Here is an 18,636-nt window from a genome sequence, read left to right as displayed (position 1 = left end):
ATGTTGTTATTACTCATTGGTTTTCTATTTTTTTCCTCACATCCCTATTGCTTGGTGTATTTTATCTTTTTTTTTCTCTGTGAAAATTTAGGCACTTAATTCTATTATTTTTGTCATATTTATTCACAGATGCATCAGATGCTGATCCAGGGAAGGGGGCATCGTTCCCTACGGAAATAACCGAAGCTCGCAAGTCACCTCTCGAGGATCAACAGCCAGAGAGGGAAGATGCCACAGGATTCCTGTGCTGGAAGAAAGGCTGTAATCAAGTGTTTAAGTCCTCCAACTCCCTCCAGTTGCACTTCAATGAGGTTCACAACAAAAGGCCCCAGTTGCCAGTTTCAGATCGCCATGTCTACAAGTACCGCTGTAACCAATGCAGCCTGGCCTTCAAGACCGTGGAGAAACTACAGCTTCATTCCCAGTACCATGTGATCAGGGCAGCTACCATGTGCTGCCTTTGCCAGCGAAGCTTCAGAACCCTGCAGGCCTTGAAGAAACACTTAGAAACCAGCCACCTGGAGCTCAGTGAAGCTGATATCCAGCAGCTTTATGGGGGCTTATTGATGAATGGAGATATCATGGTCATGAGTGACCCATCGCTGGGTGAGGAGCACGGAAGTCTGGGAGAAGATGACAAAGAGGGAGATGAAAGCGACCCTGAAGAAAAACAAAGTCCAACAGGCAGCGACTCTGGCTCACTGCAGGAAGACTTTGGATCTGAACCTAAACGTGCTTTGCCATTCAGAAAAGGCCCCAACTTTACAATGGAGAAGTTTTTGGATCCATCTCGTCCTTTCAAGTGTACTGTGTGCAAAGAGTCTTTTACACAGAAGAACATTCTTCTGGTTCACTACAACTCTGTCTCCCACTTACACAAGGTGAAGAGGGCTCTTCAGGAGTCCACTACTGGTCAACCTGAGCCGACTAACAGCCCTGACAACAAGCCATTTAAATGCAGCACTTGTAACGTGGCATATAGCCAGAGTTCCACTCTGGAAATCCACATGCGCTCTGTTCTACACCAGACTAAAGCTAGGGCAGCCAAACTTGAAGCAGCAGGAGGGATTACTACCATTGCAAGTACTCCTGGATTAACTTCTACACCAAGTCCAAACCCAGCGACTAACTCAAGTACAAGCTCAACCAACCACAGCTCTTCTGGGTCTCAAACAACGCAAAGTATTCACGGCGGAAACCATAAAAGCCAGAGTCATTCTATCGAAAGCCTGGGAAATTCATCAGTGAGCTGTCGTTCTTCACCATCCGAGAACCATGAGGTTAAAAAGTCTACATTTGCAGATATGCTGTCAGCAAGGGGTCAGCAGCAACAGCAGCAACAACAGCAACAGCAACAGCAACAACAGCAGCAACAGCAGCAGCAACAGCAACAACAACTTCAGCAGCAACAGCAACAACAACAGCAGCAGTTGGCTCAAGCTCAAGCCCAAGCTCAAGCTCAGCTTCAGCAAGAGCTTCAGCAGCAGGCTGCTCTATTACAATCGCAGCTATTCAACCCAGCACTTCTGCAGCACTTCCCAATGACAGCTGAGGCACTTCTACCCCTGCAACAACAGCAATTGCTCTTCCCTTTCTACATCCCTGGAGCAGAATTCCAGCTGAACCCAGAAATCAACATTAGTAACTCAGCACTTGGCCTCGCAGGATCCTCCACTGCCTCACGACTGGAAGATCTGAAAAACTCAGCGCAGCAAGCCCAGCAGAGTTGTCTGCAGCAGCAGTTGGTGCACCACCACCTTCAGCAGCAACATCAACAACAGCAGCAACAGCTTCAGCAACAGCAGCAGCAGCAGCAGCAACAGCAGTCTCACTCTCAGACTCAGATGGCATTGCTGCAGCAGAGTGCAGCTATTCTCCAACAGGCTGAAAAAAAACATAAGCCTCCGTCCTCTCACAATGAGAAAGACAAAGAAATACAAAGAGAGAAGGAAATGACTGGAAAAAATGAGGAATATGTTAACAGGGATTCTATGGACAACAAGCTCAAAGAAAAGAAGGACATTCAGCATATTTCAATTAACATAAACCATGATTCTGGATTGCCTCCGCCAAGGATCGCCTCGGATGCTCGAGGTAATGCAACCAAAGCCTTGCTGGAAAATTTTGGGTTTGAGTTAGTCATTCAGTACAATGAAAACAAACAGAAAGCTCAGAAGAAAAATGCCGGACCTACGGGATCAAGTGGTCCAGGTGGGATAACAAGAGTGGTGGACCCCATTGAGGGATTGGAGAAACTGGAATGTGAAGCCTGTGGCAAGCTGTTTTCAAACATACTGATTCTAAAGAGCCACCAGGAGCACATCCATCAGGCTTTCTTTCCATTTCGATTCCTTGAGAGGTTTGCAAAGGAATACAGAGAGCATTACGATAAACTCTATCCACTAAGGCCGCCAACACCAGAGGCTGCTCCTGCTCCTGCCCCACCTCCTCCGCCTCCGCCACCCCCTCCTCCGCCCCAAAGAGCTCCCACACCAAACATCCCAGTGTCTGCTGCCTCACTCACACCTCCGACTGTACCTCCACCACCACAGCCACAAGTTCAAATGGCACAAATTCCCATGCCAATGGATCTGCCACTCTTCTCACCGCTGATGATGCAGTCGATGCAGTCGATGTCTCTTCAGTCTTTGCCCGCCCATTTGACCCCTCAGTTATCGTCCGTTGAGTCAAATCTGGCCGCAGACCTGGCCCAGCTGTATCAGCAGCAGCTCACGCCCGCCATGCTGCAGCAGCAGCAGCAGAACAAGAGGCCACGGACGCGCATCACAGACGACCAGCTGAGGGTCCTGAGACAGTACTTTGACATCAACAATTCACCTAATGAGGAGCAGATTAAAGAGATGGCAGACAAGTCAGGACTGCCACAAAAAGTCATTAAACACTGGTTCAGAAATACCCTTTTTAAAGAACGGCAACGCAACAAAGACTCTCCGTACAATTTTAATAATCCACCAATAACAACTCTAGAAGAAGTCAAAATTGACTCGAAACCTCCTTCCCCTGAACCTCAAAAACAAGAATATTATGGCAGTAAGAGATCGTCCAGGACGAGGTTCACTGATTACCAGCTGAGAGTGCTACAAGACTTCTTCGATGCCAATGCTTATCCTAAAGATGATGAATTTGAACAGCTGTCGAACCTTTTGGGCCTCCCCACACGTGTCATTGTTGTGTGGTTCCAAAATGCTCGCCAGAAGGCCAGGAAGAATTATGAAAACCAGGGCGAAGGGAGCAAAGACGGTGAAAGACGAGAATTGTCAAATGACCGCTATATTCGCACCACAAATCTGAACTACCAGTGCAAGAAATGCAGTCTGGTGTTCCAGCGCATATTTGATCTAATAAAACACCAAAAGAAGCTGTGTTACAAAGATGAAGACGAGGATGGACAGTCTGACAGCCAAAATGAGGACTCAGTAGATCTTTCCAATGAATGCTACACTCCCTCTGGGTCTTCCTGTCACACCCCAATGCCCTCTTCTTCAAGCCTCTGCCCACTCCCACCCTCCACGTCAGCGTTCTCACACCTCTCATCCGCTGAGAAAGAGGAGGCGTCGCCAGCGTCCACCTCAAATCTCTACGATGAGAAGCCCAAGCAGTTACCAGAAATCTCTGCTGATCCACGAGAAATCTGCACCCAAACCTCTATTAAGCAGGAGATTGTGCATCAACCACAGTCTGAGGCCCACCACCATAGACCTCAGAGAGAGGAGAAGGTTCAAACATCTTCCAAGTCCATCAAGCATTCATCCTCTTCCTTCTCTCAGCAGCAACAACAACAATGTGGTCCCTCGGCCGCTCAGACGAGCCAATCCACGTCACAAAGTTCTCACATGAGCCTCAATCAACACTTGACCTCTGCCACACAACTAGCACAACAGATGATCCCTTACCAGTGTGAGCAGTGTAAGATTGGCTTCCCCTCTTTTGAGCACTGGCAGGAACATCAGCAGTTACACTTCCTCTCTGTGCAGAACCAATTCATCCACCCTCAGTTTCTCGATCGTCCACTTGACATGCCTTTCATGCTATTTGATCCCAGCAATCCTCTCCTGGCGAGTCAGCTACTCTCTGGGGCAATGCCCCAGATCCCGAGTAGCTCTGCCACCTCTCCGTCCACCCCCACGTCCACCATGAACTCCCTGAAGAGGAAGCTAGAGGAGAAAGCCGGCACCAGTCCAGGAGAGAACGACAGCACAAACAGTGGAGAAGAGCCACAGAGAGATAAGCGGCTCAGAACCACCATCACACCCGAGCAGCTCGAGGTCCTTTATCAGAAGTATTTATTAGATTCAAACCCCACGCGCAAAATGCTCGACCACATTGCTCATGAAGTGGGCTTAAAAAAGAGAGTAGTGCAAGTCTGGTTCCAGAATACCAGAGCGAGAGAGCGCAAAGGTCAGTTTAGAGCAGTTGGGCCAGCTCATGCTCATCGTAGGTGCCCTTTCTGTCGAGCTCTGTTCAAAGCAAAAACAGCACTCGAGGCTCACATTCGCTCTCGTCACTGGCATGAAGCTAAACGTGCCGGATATAATTTAAGTCTCGCTGAGCAGGAGGGTATGCAAATAAAAATGGATGCTCTAGAAACATCGAGTTACTCTCAAGTGGCCTCTGCAAACAGTGATGGACAAAGCTCTTCTATGTCACCAGTGAACAAAGGCATGGATTTGTCTCCCAGGGCTCTACTGAGCCCTTCATCCATTAAGGTGGAGGGAATGGAAGATTTTGAGAGTGCAGCCATGTCCGCTGTGAACCTCAGCTTTGATCCGAGCAAACTGGATAATGACGACTGTTCGTCTGTGAATACGGCAATCACAGATACGACCACTGGTGATGAGGCTAATGCTGATAATGACAGTGCTGATGCAAAGCACAGCCACAATAGTGGTGATTACCTGTCTAAGTCTGGAGGCTCAGTCCCCAACCTTGAAAATGATGACCAGATGTCCTCGGGGCTTGTAAGCCCCGCAACAAGCTATTATGCTAAGGAATATGAAAATGAACATATAATTGACCACAGCGAGACATCCAGCATGGCTGACCCCTGCTCACCAAGCCCTGGAGCCTCGGGTACCAGGAGCATCGACAGTGGAGATCGACCTGGACAAAAGCGCTTTCGAACCCAGATGACGAACCTCCAGCTGAAGGTGTTGAAATCCTGTTTTAACGACTACAGGACTCCCACTATGCTGGAATGTGAGGTACTTGGTAATGACATTGGTCTCCCAAAGAGAGTGGTTCAGGTGTGGTTTCAAAATGCCCGTGCCAAGGAGAAAAAGGCGAAGCTCAACATGGCCAAGCACTTTGGAATAAATCACACATCGTACGAGGGGCCGAGGACTGAATGCACTTTGTGCGGTGTCAAGTACAGTGCTCGCCTCTCTGTTCGTGATCACATTTTCTCCGTGCAACATATCTCCAAAGTAAAAGACACCATTGGCAGCCAGATCGATAAGGAAAAAGAATACTTTGACCCCGCCACTGTCCGCCAGCTTATGGCCCAACAAGAGATGGATCGCATTAAGAAGGCCAATGAGGTTTTAGGACTGGCACAGCAGCAGGCCATGCAGCAGCAGGGATTGTTTGATAACCCGGCCATGCAGGCTCTGAATCTCCAGTCAGCCTATTCAAATCTGCAAGGCATCCCACCGGTCCTTTTGCCAGGAGTTGGCAGCCCCTCTCTTTCCAGCTTTAACTCGTCTAATTCAGGTACGTCATCACCTTGCACAAACCCTTTACCCCTATGCATACTTGCAAATGTTTCTGTTGATTTGTTCACTGTTATCTCTTTATGAAGCAGTCTACCATGGGATACATATTTAAAAATGTGTAACTAGATAACCTGAGTAGTTTGTTCACTCATCAAAAAGTATGCCTATTAATTCTTATCTTTGTTTATGTTTGCCAAATTTTCAGCTTTAACTCCTCCGAAACCTTCAAACCTCCTGAACATGCCTGGTGCCAGTGTTCCCTCACCAAGCCTCCCCACATCTGGATTGTCCAACAAGCCGCCCTCTTCATCGTCTCATGCCGCCTCCAGCCCAGCCCAGACCAACACATCTGCTTCCCACTCAAGTTCTACTACCACATCGACCTCCTCTTCCTCAACCACCCAATCCAGCTCTCGGCCCGATCCACCTAAAGAACGCGATTCTGAGAAGGTCAGGGAGAAGGAGAAGTCCAAGGAAAAGACAGAGAAACCATCAACTCCATCATCGACTGGAAGCACCCCTGCTCCTTCGACTTCTGCTGCCAGCGCCAAGAAGGAGAAACCAGACACAGCTGTGCCTGCCACCTCTATGCCTACACCTGGCATGGAGTATGTGGTAGATCCTGCTCAGCTTCAAGCTCTACAGGCTGCTTTGGCATCTGATCCCACAGCTCTCCTCACCAACCAGTTCCTGCCCTACTTCATGCCTGGCTTTTCCCCGTATTACAGTCCACAGATCCCTGGAGCTCTCCAAGGAGGTTACTTGCAACCGATGTATGGTATGGAAAGTCTCTTCCCTTACAACCCAACATTGTCACAAGCATTGATGGGCCTGTCTCCAGGGTCCCTGCTGCAACACTACCAGCAATATCAGCAGAGCTTGCAGGAGGCAATCCAGCAACAACAGCAGCAGCAGCAGCAGCAGCAGCAGCAGCAGCAGCAGCAACAGCAGCAGCAACAGCAGCAGCGGCAGCTTCAGCAGATCCAGCAACCCAAGGCGAGCCAAAATTCAGTTCCCTCTCAATCCTTGGGGGATCGTAAAGAATCTGCCAAAGATCCAGCGAAAACAGAGGAGCAGAAGGGCAACCCCGGTAGTGAACCCCCCACTTCCTCCTCCTCTTCCAGCTCCTCTCATAAAAAAACACCCAGGGAGCAGAAAGAGACGGATGGCAAAGCTGGTGACCCCCATCTAGACCAGTACATCGTCCCCAAGGTGCAGTATAAACTGGCATGCCGCAAATGTCAAGCAGTTTTCACCAAGGAAGAAGCGGCCGTTACCCACGTTAAATCTAACTGTTTTTTTGGTCAGTCTGTGGCAAATCTGCAAGAGATGTTGCTGCGTGTCCCCGGTGGCGTAGGTGCAGGGGCCGGAAGTCTTTACGACTGCCTGGCTTGTGACACTACGTTGGATGGGGAGAAAGCACTCGGTCAACACCTGGAATCGGCATTGCACAAACACAGAACAATCAAGCGATCAGCCAGAAATGCCAAAGAGCACGCTACTAGTTTATTACCTCACTCTTCAGCCTGCTTCCCCAATCCTAACACCGCATCTACCTCGCAGTCTGCCACTCATCCCATCAGCAGCCCCTCTACCCCGCCAACAACATCAGCCACCATGCCATCCTCTGCTGTCTCCTCTTCCTTGTGCTCCTCCTCGACGACCCCGCTCAACACCACAGCGACCGGCAAACCCTGGCCCCAGGCCCCTTTCTCCAGAGCTTTAGCTGGGAAGCCCAATGCCAGTCCCTCCTCTTCTTCCTCCTCCTTCCCTCCAGTGTCCTCACCTTCAACGGTTACCTCAAGTTCATTGAGCACCTCAGGAGTTCAGACCTCGATACCAACAGACGTCTTTAGTGACGAGTCTGACTCTGACAGCAGTCAGAAGTCAGCAGACAGGCTAGGCAGAACGGTGGAGGAGCCGCAGCAGCCTGGTTTTGTCAAAGACAGTAGTAGTTGTAGTAGTAATCTTGCTAGTGTAGGAACAGACTCCATCAGATTGTAAAAGAGCTTTCCGTGATGGACAATATTTAAAAAAAAAAAAAAAAAAAAAAACACTTAAAAAAAAGACAAAAAAAATCACAAATGGAAAAACATAAAAAGCAGCAATGTTAAAAATACATTAAAATATACAAACCAATTTCAGAAAAGATGTGTAAAGACTAACTGCAATTCCAAAGCTTGTAACCAAAAATTTAAATGTTAGTGGATTGTTTTCCCATATCAACATGCTGGTTTCCACTTTGGTTTTTTTTTGTTTTATTTTGTTTGTTTGTTTGTTTGTTTGTTTTAGCTTTACTCAACTGAAATACATGCATACTAATATATGAGAATAGAAGAGATCACTGCAGTTATGTTTGGGGTAATGGTATAGGAATGCTGTACTGTATGGCAGTGGACTGCCTCAAAGTTGACAAATGGCCCAAGAACCCTTTTGAAGAAACAATAGTCAACACGCTGTCCCTTTGTTTTGTAATAATTTCTACTTAATAGCACAGTCACAAAAAGCCAGTATGTACTGTATGGGAGAATAGTCTATCATTTTTCTTGCTATTTAAGCATTCAGATACCAATGGCTTGCAAAACTAAAAGAATAATGTAATGTCTATTTTATTCTCAGGTCAAAACTCACCTTTTTCTGTTACAGAAATCCATGTTTTACACCTTTTTTTTTTCTTCCATCAGGAGACGAGCATCTTTTTCTTCTTCAAAACTTGATTTTAATAATAGAAAGTTTTAAGTTGAATTAAATTTTAATAAGGCATTGTTTCTGGGCATTCAAAAAAGGGTCAATGATTTGCCGATTTTGACGTTAAATCCCATTCAAAAGGGAGGAAAACGGCAACACCATTGTAACCCGGACAAGGAGAGCACTGCAGATACAGTAATGGGTGATACAAAGTTTGGATGAAAAGAAAAAAAAAAAGACAACCTTCTGTATTTATGATAAATATGAACATTTTTGGTGTTAAGTAGATTGTTGCATTGGAAATGAATTTAAACAGTATGGTAGGTTGAAAAAACTTTGTGTACATTTAGCTTTTGTATTGTCCAACTTTAAGACGCTTCATTTGATGTTGTCTTGGTCATTCCAATAGACTAGATTTATGGACAGGTAATTTATCTACACTTTATTTCTGTCACATTCACCCAAATGCCCCTCCTGACAAGGAAGGATCCTCTTTTAGAATTATTTAAATTTTATGGAATGGTTGGTATTATTGTGCCCGACCAAGATGAAAAAGATCCTGGGTGAAATATTGAAAGTTTTATTTAATTTAATTTTTGTGTTGCCTCCGTGCACTTATCACTGTCTCTCACTCGACTTGTTCCTCTCTTCGCACTTAATTTTCTCTGCTCTCCTGCGTTTGTAGGTATGTGCGCTACAAAGCAGGCCTTTAGTTCTTCACGTAGTGTGGTTACAGTCTTTATTTTCATTTTGACATTGTTTGTGTCATAAATGAAAAAAAACGTAAAAAAAAAAAAGAATACTAATAATAATTCTCACGCTTTAAGACAAAAAGAAAATCCAAAGACTAAACACTTTCACCATTGGTGCATAAAGATGAGAAAAGAGGCTTCTTTATACTTGAGAATTTGTTGCTGTTTTTAGAGGAAAGAAAACAAAGTTTTAAAAGATAAAGGAGTACGCATCAGAGTTGCCGTCTTTGGTAGCTTTTTTACGTAAATACCAAAAACCAAAAAGGGCCCTTGTCCTTGCATTGTGGAGTAGCACCGTTACAGAGCCATTGCAGTTTGTAAGATAGAGGTTATGAATCTTTCGTTGACTTTTTGTCACATTCAAATGTCCATTTTTTTTTTTTTTTAAAGAAAATGTATAAGGTCTGGTCTTCAAGGACATACGTTTTGCTGCTAATGTAGAATTTTGAAAGAAAAAAAGAGTACCTAGATGCATGCTCATTTTGCTTTTGGCTAAGCTTTAACTAAAACAAACAATAAACCAATTTCTTGCCTCTGCAACACCTTTTTTTTTTTTTTTTTTTTTTCCTCGTTGCAAAAACGGAACTTTGAAGACTGTGAATATATGTTCCAAAGGACATTTTGCCGATTTTCTTTTTTGAACAGACCAATGTTTAAAGCCAATGATCTATAACGTTTGTAAAGACCAGTGCATTCCAAATGTCACAATGGATTTTTCTTAAGCAAGGACTGATCCGATTTCATTTATTTGCGTTTAATTGTCACAATCGTTTTGTTTTTTTTCGCGTTTTTTTTTGCTCATTTAAAAAGTGACTGTAAACTGTTGTGTACTTTTTATTTGTTTGCATCTTTGGTTACTGAACAATGTGACCTCCATATGTCATTTTGTGCTGGTTTGGAACATTGCTGAAAAATCCCTCCATCCAGTCAAGGTTGTTGCTCACTTGTTATAAGCAAGTAATAGTGGTTACCAAAAAATGTATATAATACATCTGGTACTGATGTGTCTCATAGGTTTAGTAACATTTATGCCAGTCAACATTCAACTAGTCTCAGAGGGAAATGATGGCTGTTTTGCTAAAGGTGTCATTGCCCCTTTGTTGGTAAATCCACCAGTGACTTATCCCATGGGTCTGCAGGGTGCCACTTCCACACATAGCTTACAGGTTTCTTAAGGGACATCTTCATTCCAAAGCATTATTTCTGGAAAAGTAGGAGTTTTTTTGGAGATGTCCCTTGTTTTCAAACACTTAGGATGCGTTCATGTCCAAAGAAGTTACCCAGCTCATTTCACTGCATTATGTATCCCAACCTTCCCGATGATGATGATGATGATCTCAAGTTTTTTTCGTTTTTAAAACCAAAACCCAGACGTATTTAAATTTGTGAAGAACTACCTTTGGCCACTACTGTATCACAGATATATCCCCCCCCCCCCCCCCGATAAATACAAGGCACAATCTGAGAAAATGTGCTTCGTCTTGCAGAGATTTGGTGTTAATACTACAGCATGCGTTTGAAAGTCGGTAGATTTGGTCTGAAAGCTTCGTCGTTCTCTGAAGACCGGTTCCCTGAAATACTGTCCATATGTACTTTTCATATGTTTTGGAAAAATCTTAAGTTGTACAGTTTTTCTCATATGTTTTCCTTTATTTTAATTTCAGATAATTTCAGACATGTATTGTTATTTTCATATAAGTATTTGCATTTTCAGTTTCTGTACATTACTTTATCGTAAATTAACACTAGCTTTAATTTGAATTGTTGAAAGTGAGAAACAAAAATGAAAAAATACGACCTGGCCACTTTATGGTGTGATAATGTTCTTTATATTCATTGTCTCGATGATACTGTTTGCTCTCTTATTTCCAAAGTGTAATCTTTTGGGCTCTTTTGTGGAGGACAGATTTGAAGTCTCTGCATTAGATTCAGCCAGCATGGACAGTGTGTTTGAGTTTGTATGTTTGTGTGTGTGTGTGTTTCATAAGAGCCAGCATCAATTCAATTGTTTTTTCTCGTTTGCCTTTTATTTTTATTTTTATTTTTATATGTTACACACGAAACAAAAGGAACCACAAAGCTGGATTATGAACTGAAATTTAGAAAATCAAATTTGAAAGCTAACGATCAGAATGGTGATACTGAAGCACTGAGCAGTTTTTACTTTGATAGAATATACGAATGTGGCCAAAGCTTTATGCAGTTGAAACAAAAAGAAAAAAAAAATTACAATTTGTGCCCCCAGACTAGTGTATATTTTATTGTGGCACGAAACCTTATTGTGGATAATTGGATCCACTGACTTACATTGGGATACTTGATTTAATGGACATTTACAAAGAGAGCGATAAAGAGAAGGTTTTGCTGTGGAGGTCATCTTTTGCCCACTGTGAAAATGAGCGTGTACCTGTATACAGATATAGATATATTTAAAACAAGGCATTGACTTTTCTTTTTTTTTTTTTTTGTTTGTTTGTTTTTGAGATGAAGAAGTAATTAAAAGAAATAAAAAAAAAAGGACTCTGGGAAGCTTTGGAGATCTCATTAGGAGGACGTAAGAGGCTGCGGGCACACCAAAACTGGGCATGGGAGCCGAAAGCAGGCTCAAAACAAGCTTTAAAACCACCTCCTTATTTGATTACTGACAACTCTGTAATGGGAACGGACTCTGGAACCAATGGACATGTGTGACACGGAGAGGAAAAGTCCTTAGATGAAACTGAACTTAAGTGGCTCCAGCTGCCTCCTCCTCCTCCTTTCTGTCTGTCTCTTTCTTTCTCCAGCTCTGCCTCTGCTTCTGCTCTTTGACAGATGTTTTTCCAAAATTTCAGGACAGGACGGACAGAGATGCTGGCTTCATTTCTCCCAGTTCATGATGCTACCTGTTTCATTTCCTCGCGCTTGTCTCTGGTTGACAAGTAAAAAAAAGCTCTCCAGTCAAACGGCGGCTCACGCCCCTCTCTCTCTGCTGATTACATGATCTACAAAAAAAGAGATTTTTAATTGCAGGGAGAAGGGGAAGGGGGTTCTCAACGGTGTCATTCTTAAAGAGGCAGTTACACTAAAAAAAAAGCGTATTAACCAAAATTAACTACCAAACTAACAACCAAACAACCATTTGCTCCAACTTGAAAGATGAACTGTTACTTGGAGCTCTCTGTTCCTTTTGTGACTTCTGGTGCCACAATGTTTTTTTATGCTTTTAAGTTTTTCTTTTTTCTTTTTTTTTTTTTCCTTTAAATTTCTCCTCCTTCGAGCCTCATAAGCATGGCTCTGTGGCTCCAGGCAGCCCATCCGAGGGTAGAAAAAAACAGCCTTGCAATGTACAAAAAAGAGCAAGTTAAACCAAAAATGTTGTTCTTGATGTCTTTTCTATACTGTAGTCTTGTTAGCTTTTTTGTTACTGTAATTATATGATGAAGATTTCCAAACTGTACCAAATGACATGGAACCTAACATACATACAACCACACGGAACTTCAGACTTTTAAAGAAACTTTTGTCACAAAACCTTGTTGTCCTAGTTAAGTTGATTGTAGATGGTAATTGAATATACTCCTTTGAAAATATTTCATCAAGTATGTTTCTTGCTCATTGTGATACATTAAAAAAGTATGAGCATAAATTGCACAAGTTTGGACTCATCTGTCAGTGTGTGAGAGAATAATGTTTTATTTATGTGTTCCTTCAAAGATCCAACAAAATCGCCAGGAAACACGGAAGCGTACGCCACCATCACATCCACCCTCCACCTCTCCGGTGTTTATTCCTTTCAGCGAATGGTGAATCTCATCCAAATTCAAAGATTGCTAACTGACAATGTAGGACATGACTGCACATGATAGCATTTTGCAATTATTCTAAAAAAAAAATCACTCCTAATTATCCGCTGTTGGTAGAACCTTAGGAAAACAACAGATGCCAGACTTCACTCTTTAGTGAGCAGAACATGGAGATTTCTACCAAACAGTTGTCGCTCCCCTTTTGTGCCTGTGAAGCAAAACTGAATTCTTACACCATTTAAGGCTAATGATGGACTGTCAGTGATCAGCAGCGTCTCTGATTGTACCTTCAGATGTGGCGCGTCGCCTCAGTCCTCGTGCGAGGTTGTCAAAGTTCGATTACAAGTGATTGAAAGTGCCGCCGCCTAATTAATACAATTAAAAATGTGAACGTCTTAATCAGAGGTGGCTGTGTGCAACTAATGTAATCAGAGGCAAGAAAGACGATTAAGCCTGAAAAATGCGACCTAAAATGAGACGCGTTAAAAAGCGGATAAAAGATTAAAAATCGCTTTCTGTTAAAGGGCATCAAATATGAGCTCTAATAATAAACACGCGAATGACTTCTTTCTAAATTAGTATGAGAGTAATCACTGCTGTCACCGTGGAGACTATTTTTGTTTAAGTTACGTTGTGTTATTAGATAAACTGACAAATATCAGTTTTGTTATGCTTGTTAAATAAATTAATTGATACTTTTCTGCCTGTAAATTTAAACTTTTGCTGCTAATTCAGTGTCAGTGACAGAATTACTTTTGCATTTTTAAATATGACTCATTGGCACACCACCAAACAAAAATGTTTAAAAAATTATACTCTTGAATATTTATATCCATATTATTTGCAGATAATTAATTGTTTGTTTTCAAAAAACGTTTTTAGACCAATTAGGTGAAATTGGATAATTTCCCGCGGCACACCTGACGATCTCTCACGGCACACTGGTTGAAAAACACTGCTGTAAGAGACACGGAGATCTAGACGGCTAAAATGTGGGGACATAGAAACCCTTAAAGCAGGGGTTCTCAATGTTGTGATACCTGAGGGACAATTTAGGAACCCAACATTGGACTGAGGGCCGCCAAAGGGAAAAAACTGAAAGAAATCCCATTTGTAATAACTATGGCGTCCAAAATTTGACGAACCCGACATACCATACTACGTTGTCCAAAATGTAATTTGACAAAAACGTCATACTATACTATGTTAACCCAAATTTGGAAAAGAAATTCAAAATAAAATTTGGTCCAAAATTTGACAAAAATGACATATGCCGTCCCAAATTTGGTCTAAAATTTGACAAAAACGTTGTACAATACTATGTCGTCCCAAATTTGACAATTTTTTAAAAAAAAATTTGGTCCAAAATTTGACAAAAACGTCATACTATACTATGTCTTTCAAAGTTTTACAATTTTTGGGGGAAAAAGTTTTTGGTCCAAAATTTGACAAAAACGTTGTACAACGTCGTCCCAAATTTGACAATTTTTTTCCCAAAAAAATTGGTCCAAAATTTGACAAAAACGTCATACTATACTATGTCGTTCAAAATTTTACAGTTTTTGGGGAAAAAATTAAAATGCCAAAATTTGACAAAAACATCATACTATACTGTGTCACTATGTCATCCAAAATTTGATGACATAGTAAATACAGTTGTACAGTTAACACTTATTGGTCTGTATCCAGTAATGTCCAATAAACATTTAATAAGCTTAGAAGCTCCTGGATTAAAACTATCAACTGTAATGCATTGCGGGGCCGCCAGAAATGTTTCTGCGGGCCCCCATTGGCCCCCGGGCCGCACTTTGAGAACCAATGCCTTAAAGGATGTTTAAGAAAGAGTCCATCTCGTGTCGGACAACAGGCCAGATTCATCAGCCATGTTGAGCCAATTAACACGCAAGGGCACATCTCCAATGAATTAAAAACACCCTAATCCGATCAGTGTGAAAAGCACAAGGCCATTTCCTTCACAGGCCTGGACCAGATGGCACATACACTCAGACGCTGCATTGAACCAGGCCAGGCCCCAGTCACACAGTGTGAAATTGGGTTAGCGCCTGGTTCTAACGTGGGCCGTAGGCACTGTGAGCTCCCAAACCCATTCTCCCTTGGCCTTAAGGTACAGGGCCCACCTTGCCAATCTTTGGCCCCATATTTAATTATCATTGTCAATGCATCTCAGTAACTCGGTCATTTCAGTCAGACGACTTCCTAAAGCCATTAGTGTCTTTAGACCAGTCAACCTTTTATGTGTCTAAATAACAAGTGACATACCACAGAAGGTTCTCTATCCACCACTCTGTCGGATATAATATCACAGATTCTGTTCTTACACTCTGACCCCAGCTGGGTGGTGTTACCGTTCCGAGGTCTAAGTTCTTGCTTTGCCGCAATTACGGGTTGTTGGGTATTTCCAAAGCTCTTCAGTATCAGCTTTCTTTGCCTTTGAAAGGAATAAATGTTACAAATGTTGGATGATTCTTGTCTGAAATGACTAAAATAGCTGTGGATGTGCTGTGTCATCTCTGGCCTTGTATTTAATCAAAAACAGAGCTCTGTAATGGTTGTTTGGCTTGAGGTTGGTTTACCACTCGACACAACAACAGCAGAACATGAGGAGCAGAGTCTGTGCAGGGGAAACCAAATTACCAAACGTCCCAGCATGCAATTCCACACCGGTGTGTACGGTCAGAGTCTGCTGCCGACGTTAGACAGGAGAGGACCGTCCTCGGTGAAAGGTCTTTGGAATCAGAATCATACGGGACGAGAAACAATGTGATGAGACGTCACCTTGTGCTTCATGTTCATATTTGTGTTTTGAATATACTACAATTATCAACTGTGTTTTTAGCTTTTTAGCTTGGCGTTCAGTGAGGACGATGACTCTGTCGCATCATTACATTCTCACTTTCTGTTTTTCATGTGCAATCTCAGTTACAAGCCGTCATTTCCATGAGTTGGTCATCAGCTGCTCTTTCTATCTTGACGGCATCTTTTTTAAAGCTCCCATAGAGTGGTCCTGTTGCTCATATATGTTAGTTATGGAGGTCTACTTACATACATTAACTTGTTTTTATGCTCAAAAACCTCCTAGTTGCTGTAAACGAGCCGATAGAAATCCTCTTTTCTGACGCTGTTCCTGAGCCGTGATGTTTCAGAGTGAACTCTGACCCCCAGAAGACAGAGTCTTGTGATTGGCTAGTATATTCAGCATACCCGCTCTCAGAAGCACAGCTCCCCCCTCTGGAACGGTGGATGCACTGCTACTCATTATCAAAACACCTTCTGCAAGGGCTGAGGTTCTACCTGGAACCATTTGTTTCTGAAAAACCCTTTCTTCAGGGAAAGGGTTTTTAAAGGGTTCTTGGTGGAACCCTCCAAAAGGGTTCCAGGTGGAACCTTTATAAAAAGGTTCTACCTGGAGCCAAAAAGGTTTCTCCTATGAGGACAAGCCAAAGAACCTTATATGGTTCTACTTAGCACTTTTATTTCTAAGAGTTTAGGCAGAAACTTCAGTCAGAGTTTGTCAGTCTGTCACAACGGATTAAATCACATGTTACAACCCTACACTCTTAGAAATAAGGGTTCCAAAAGTGTTCTTCTACAAGGGTCTGGGTTCTACTTGGAACCATTTGCTTCTGAGAGAGTTCTAGGTAACACTAATGGTTCCATTAAGAACCATTTTGATCCAGAGAACTCTTTTAAAACCCCTTTCCTGAATAAAGGGTTTTAAAATTATTCTTGGTAAAGTTCTACCTGTAGCCAAAAAGGGGTTCTCCTATGAGGACAATTCAAAGAACCTTATATGGTTCCACTTACTACTACATTTTTATTTCTAAGAGTGTAGATGCTGTAGACAAGGACACATTTGAGACCAATTTAAGACCAGACTATGTTAAACTGTGCTATTATGAATATGAGTAGCTTGCAATGCTGTTTTCAAAGGGTGAACAACATCTATCAGGCCCTCTGTCCTTCTCAAGATCTATCTCCAACTCTCCATATGCTTCTTTGCCTTTACCACATTGTCTTTTTCCTCAATCAGTTTGTCAGTAAAATGCAGGTCAAAGTGATTCAATCTAATCTATCAAATAAAATAAAAAGATAGATCAAACAGACATTGAATAGGATGAGAGAAAAAAAAACATAGAGTCAGAGAATTCAGATTCTTGTGATTACAGCCTGAGGTTTCCTGAAGTTGTCAGAGTCAACTTCACAGCCGCACCTGTGCTGATGAAGTGAGCGGCCTGGAAAAAAAAAAAAACCCCTGTGACTGAACCTGCAGGAGGTTCGTGCTGAAGAAGGTGTAGCGGGTTCCCGGGCTGACTCTGGGTTTCTGCCAAAGCGTTTCCCATCCCCTCGAAACGCGGGATCAGGTGTCGCCATTTTCACAGCACCTTCTGGTTCTGTTTAACGGGAAATGAGGTCCATCAGAAGAGCTCTGACCAAAACTGAACCAGAATGGGCTCTGACAGGCAGGAATATTAGCCTGTGACGGCAGTCAGTAATTGAATGATCGCCCCCCCCCCCCCCCCCCCCCCCCCCACCCCCTCACCCGTAATGAAGAGAATATGTGCTGGGAATGTGTTTGTCCTTCTCTATCCTTCGTCTGCCCTCTGTCTTTTTTTTACCCTTTAATAAATCATTTGCGGGGCAGAAATAAAGGATCATTTTGCTTCACTTCAAAGTGCTTCTCATGGTGTCATTTCTGTAACCTCAAAGTGATGATGCATTAAAAAGGGCCTTGGGTGAGCGATGCCGCCTCTGCTGCGCTGATAGTGTCGTGAGAGAGAGAGAGAGCGACTTGAAGTACATAAGAGTTCAATTATCACACCTCATTTTCTTCTCGTATGCAAAACAATAATGGCTGGAGCATGTCAGACCTGAACCATCAGGTGGTTTATCCTTTTCTCCTGAAATGTGTTTCACAGATTGTCTGAGGGGGTCTGCTAAAGCCCTTTAACAGTTACAAAGCAGACAGCAAAGAATTTGGCTTCTCCTTGATCTGTCTTCAAATGTCCCTCGGCGGACGAGATTTAAGAGTGATAAATCAACAGAATAAATCCAACACGCCGCGTATCGCGACACACTTGTAAACACATTGGACGTTTTTTTTTTATTAAAACGAAGCTACCTCGCCTTCCGTAAGTGTATTTTTCTCTGTTTTTCAAACGAGACAGTGCACATGAACCGTAATGGAGGCGCTGGGTGAGTGAAGGTGATGCTGTGGAGGAAGCGGGAGGCTCGACTTTGGGCTTCGGCGTTATATTTCACATAGCTTTGGGGAGAATGTCAGCTCCGAGAAGAATTCTTAATACAATAATTGCTTTGAGACTTGTTCTTATTAATATTTCTCTGACTTTGGTTTTGTATTTTTTTTTTTTTCAAAAACCTTAACCAAAATCAGTCGTAGTGTATTGCTGCTGGAATGCCTGTCAGACTGTGCCCTGACCCTGGGCTGTGCTGCTATAATGATGAGAAGATGAAAGAGCCAGGCCCATTCCCAGGCTGCCCTGTTAGGGGGTGCAAGCCTGTGAAATGGAGAGATAATGGAGACCAGGTGTGCTGTGGATGCCTCAGATACTCCTCAGTCAGTCTGAGAGCTCCTCTCAGTGAAAGGGAGGGTACACTACCACTGCTGCAAATGGACCAGGCCACAGTTCATCACTTCATATC

At 43.0% G+C, this 18,636-nt stretch overlaps 1 protein-coding gene across 1 annotated transcript in view; it reads left to right on the top strand.

The window, feature by feature from the left end:
* Nucleotides 1-8,483, top strand: part of zfhx3b (zinc finger homeobox 3b) — a 90,277-nt gene extending 81,794 nt beyond the window's left edge. The window contains exons 9-10 of the mRNA XM_083891510.1: nt 130-5,730; nt 5,938-8,483. Coding sequence (XP_083747636.1) covers nt 130-5,730; nt 5,938-7,736 — 7,400 coding nt within the window. The 3' untranslated portion in view covers nt 7,737-8,483. The remainder of the gene's footprint in view (nt 1-129; nt 5,731-5,937) is intronic.
* Nucleotides 8,484-18,636: the final 10,153 nt, after the last annotated feature.

Source organism: Microchirus variegatus (assembly GCF_963457635.1).
Source record: "Microchirus variegatus genome assembly, chromosome: 6".
Classification (NCBI taxonomy): Eukaryota; Metazoa; Chordata; class Actinopteri; order Pleuronectiformes; family Soleidae; genus Microchirus; species Microchirus variegatus.
This window is presented reverse-complemented; position numbering and strand designations above follow the sequence as displayed.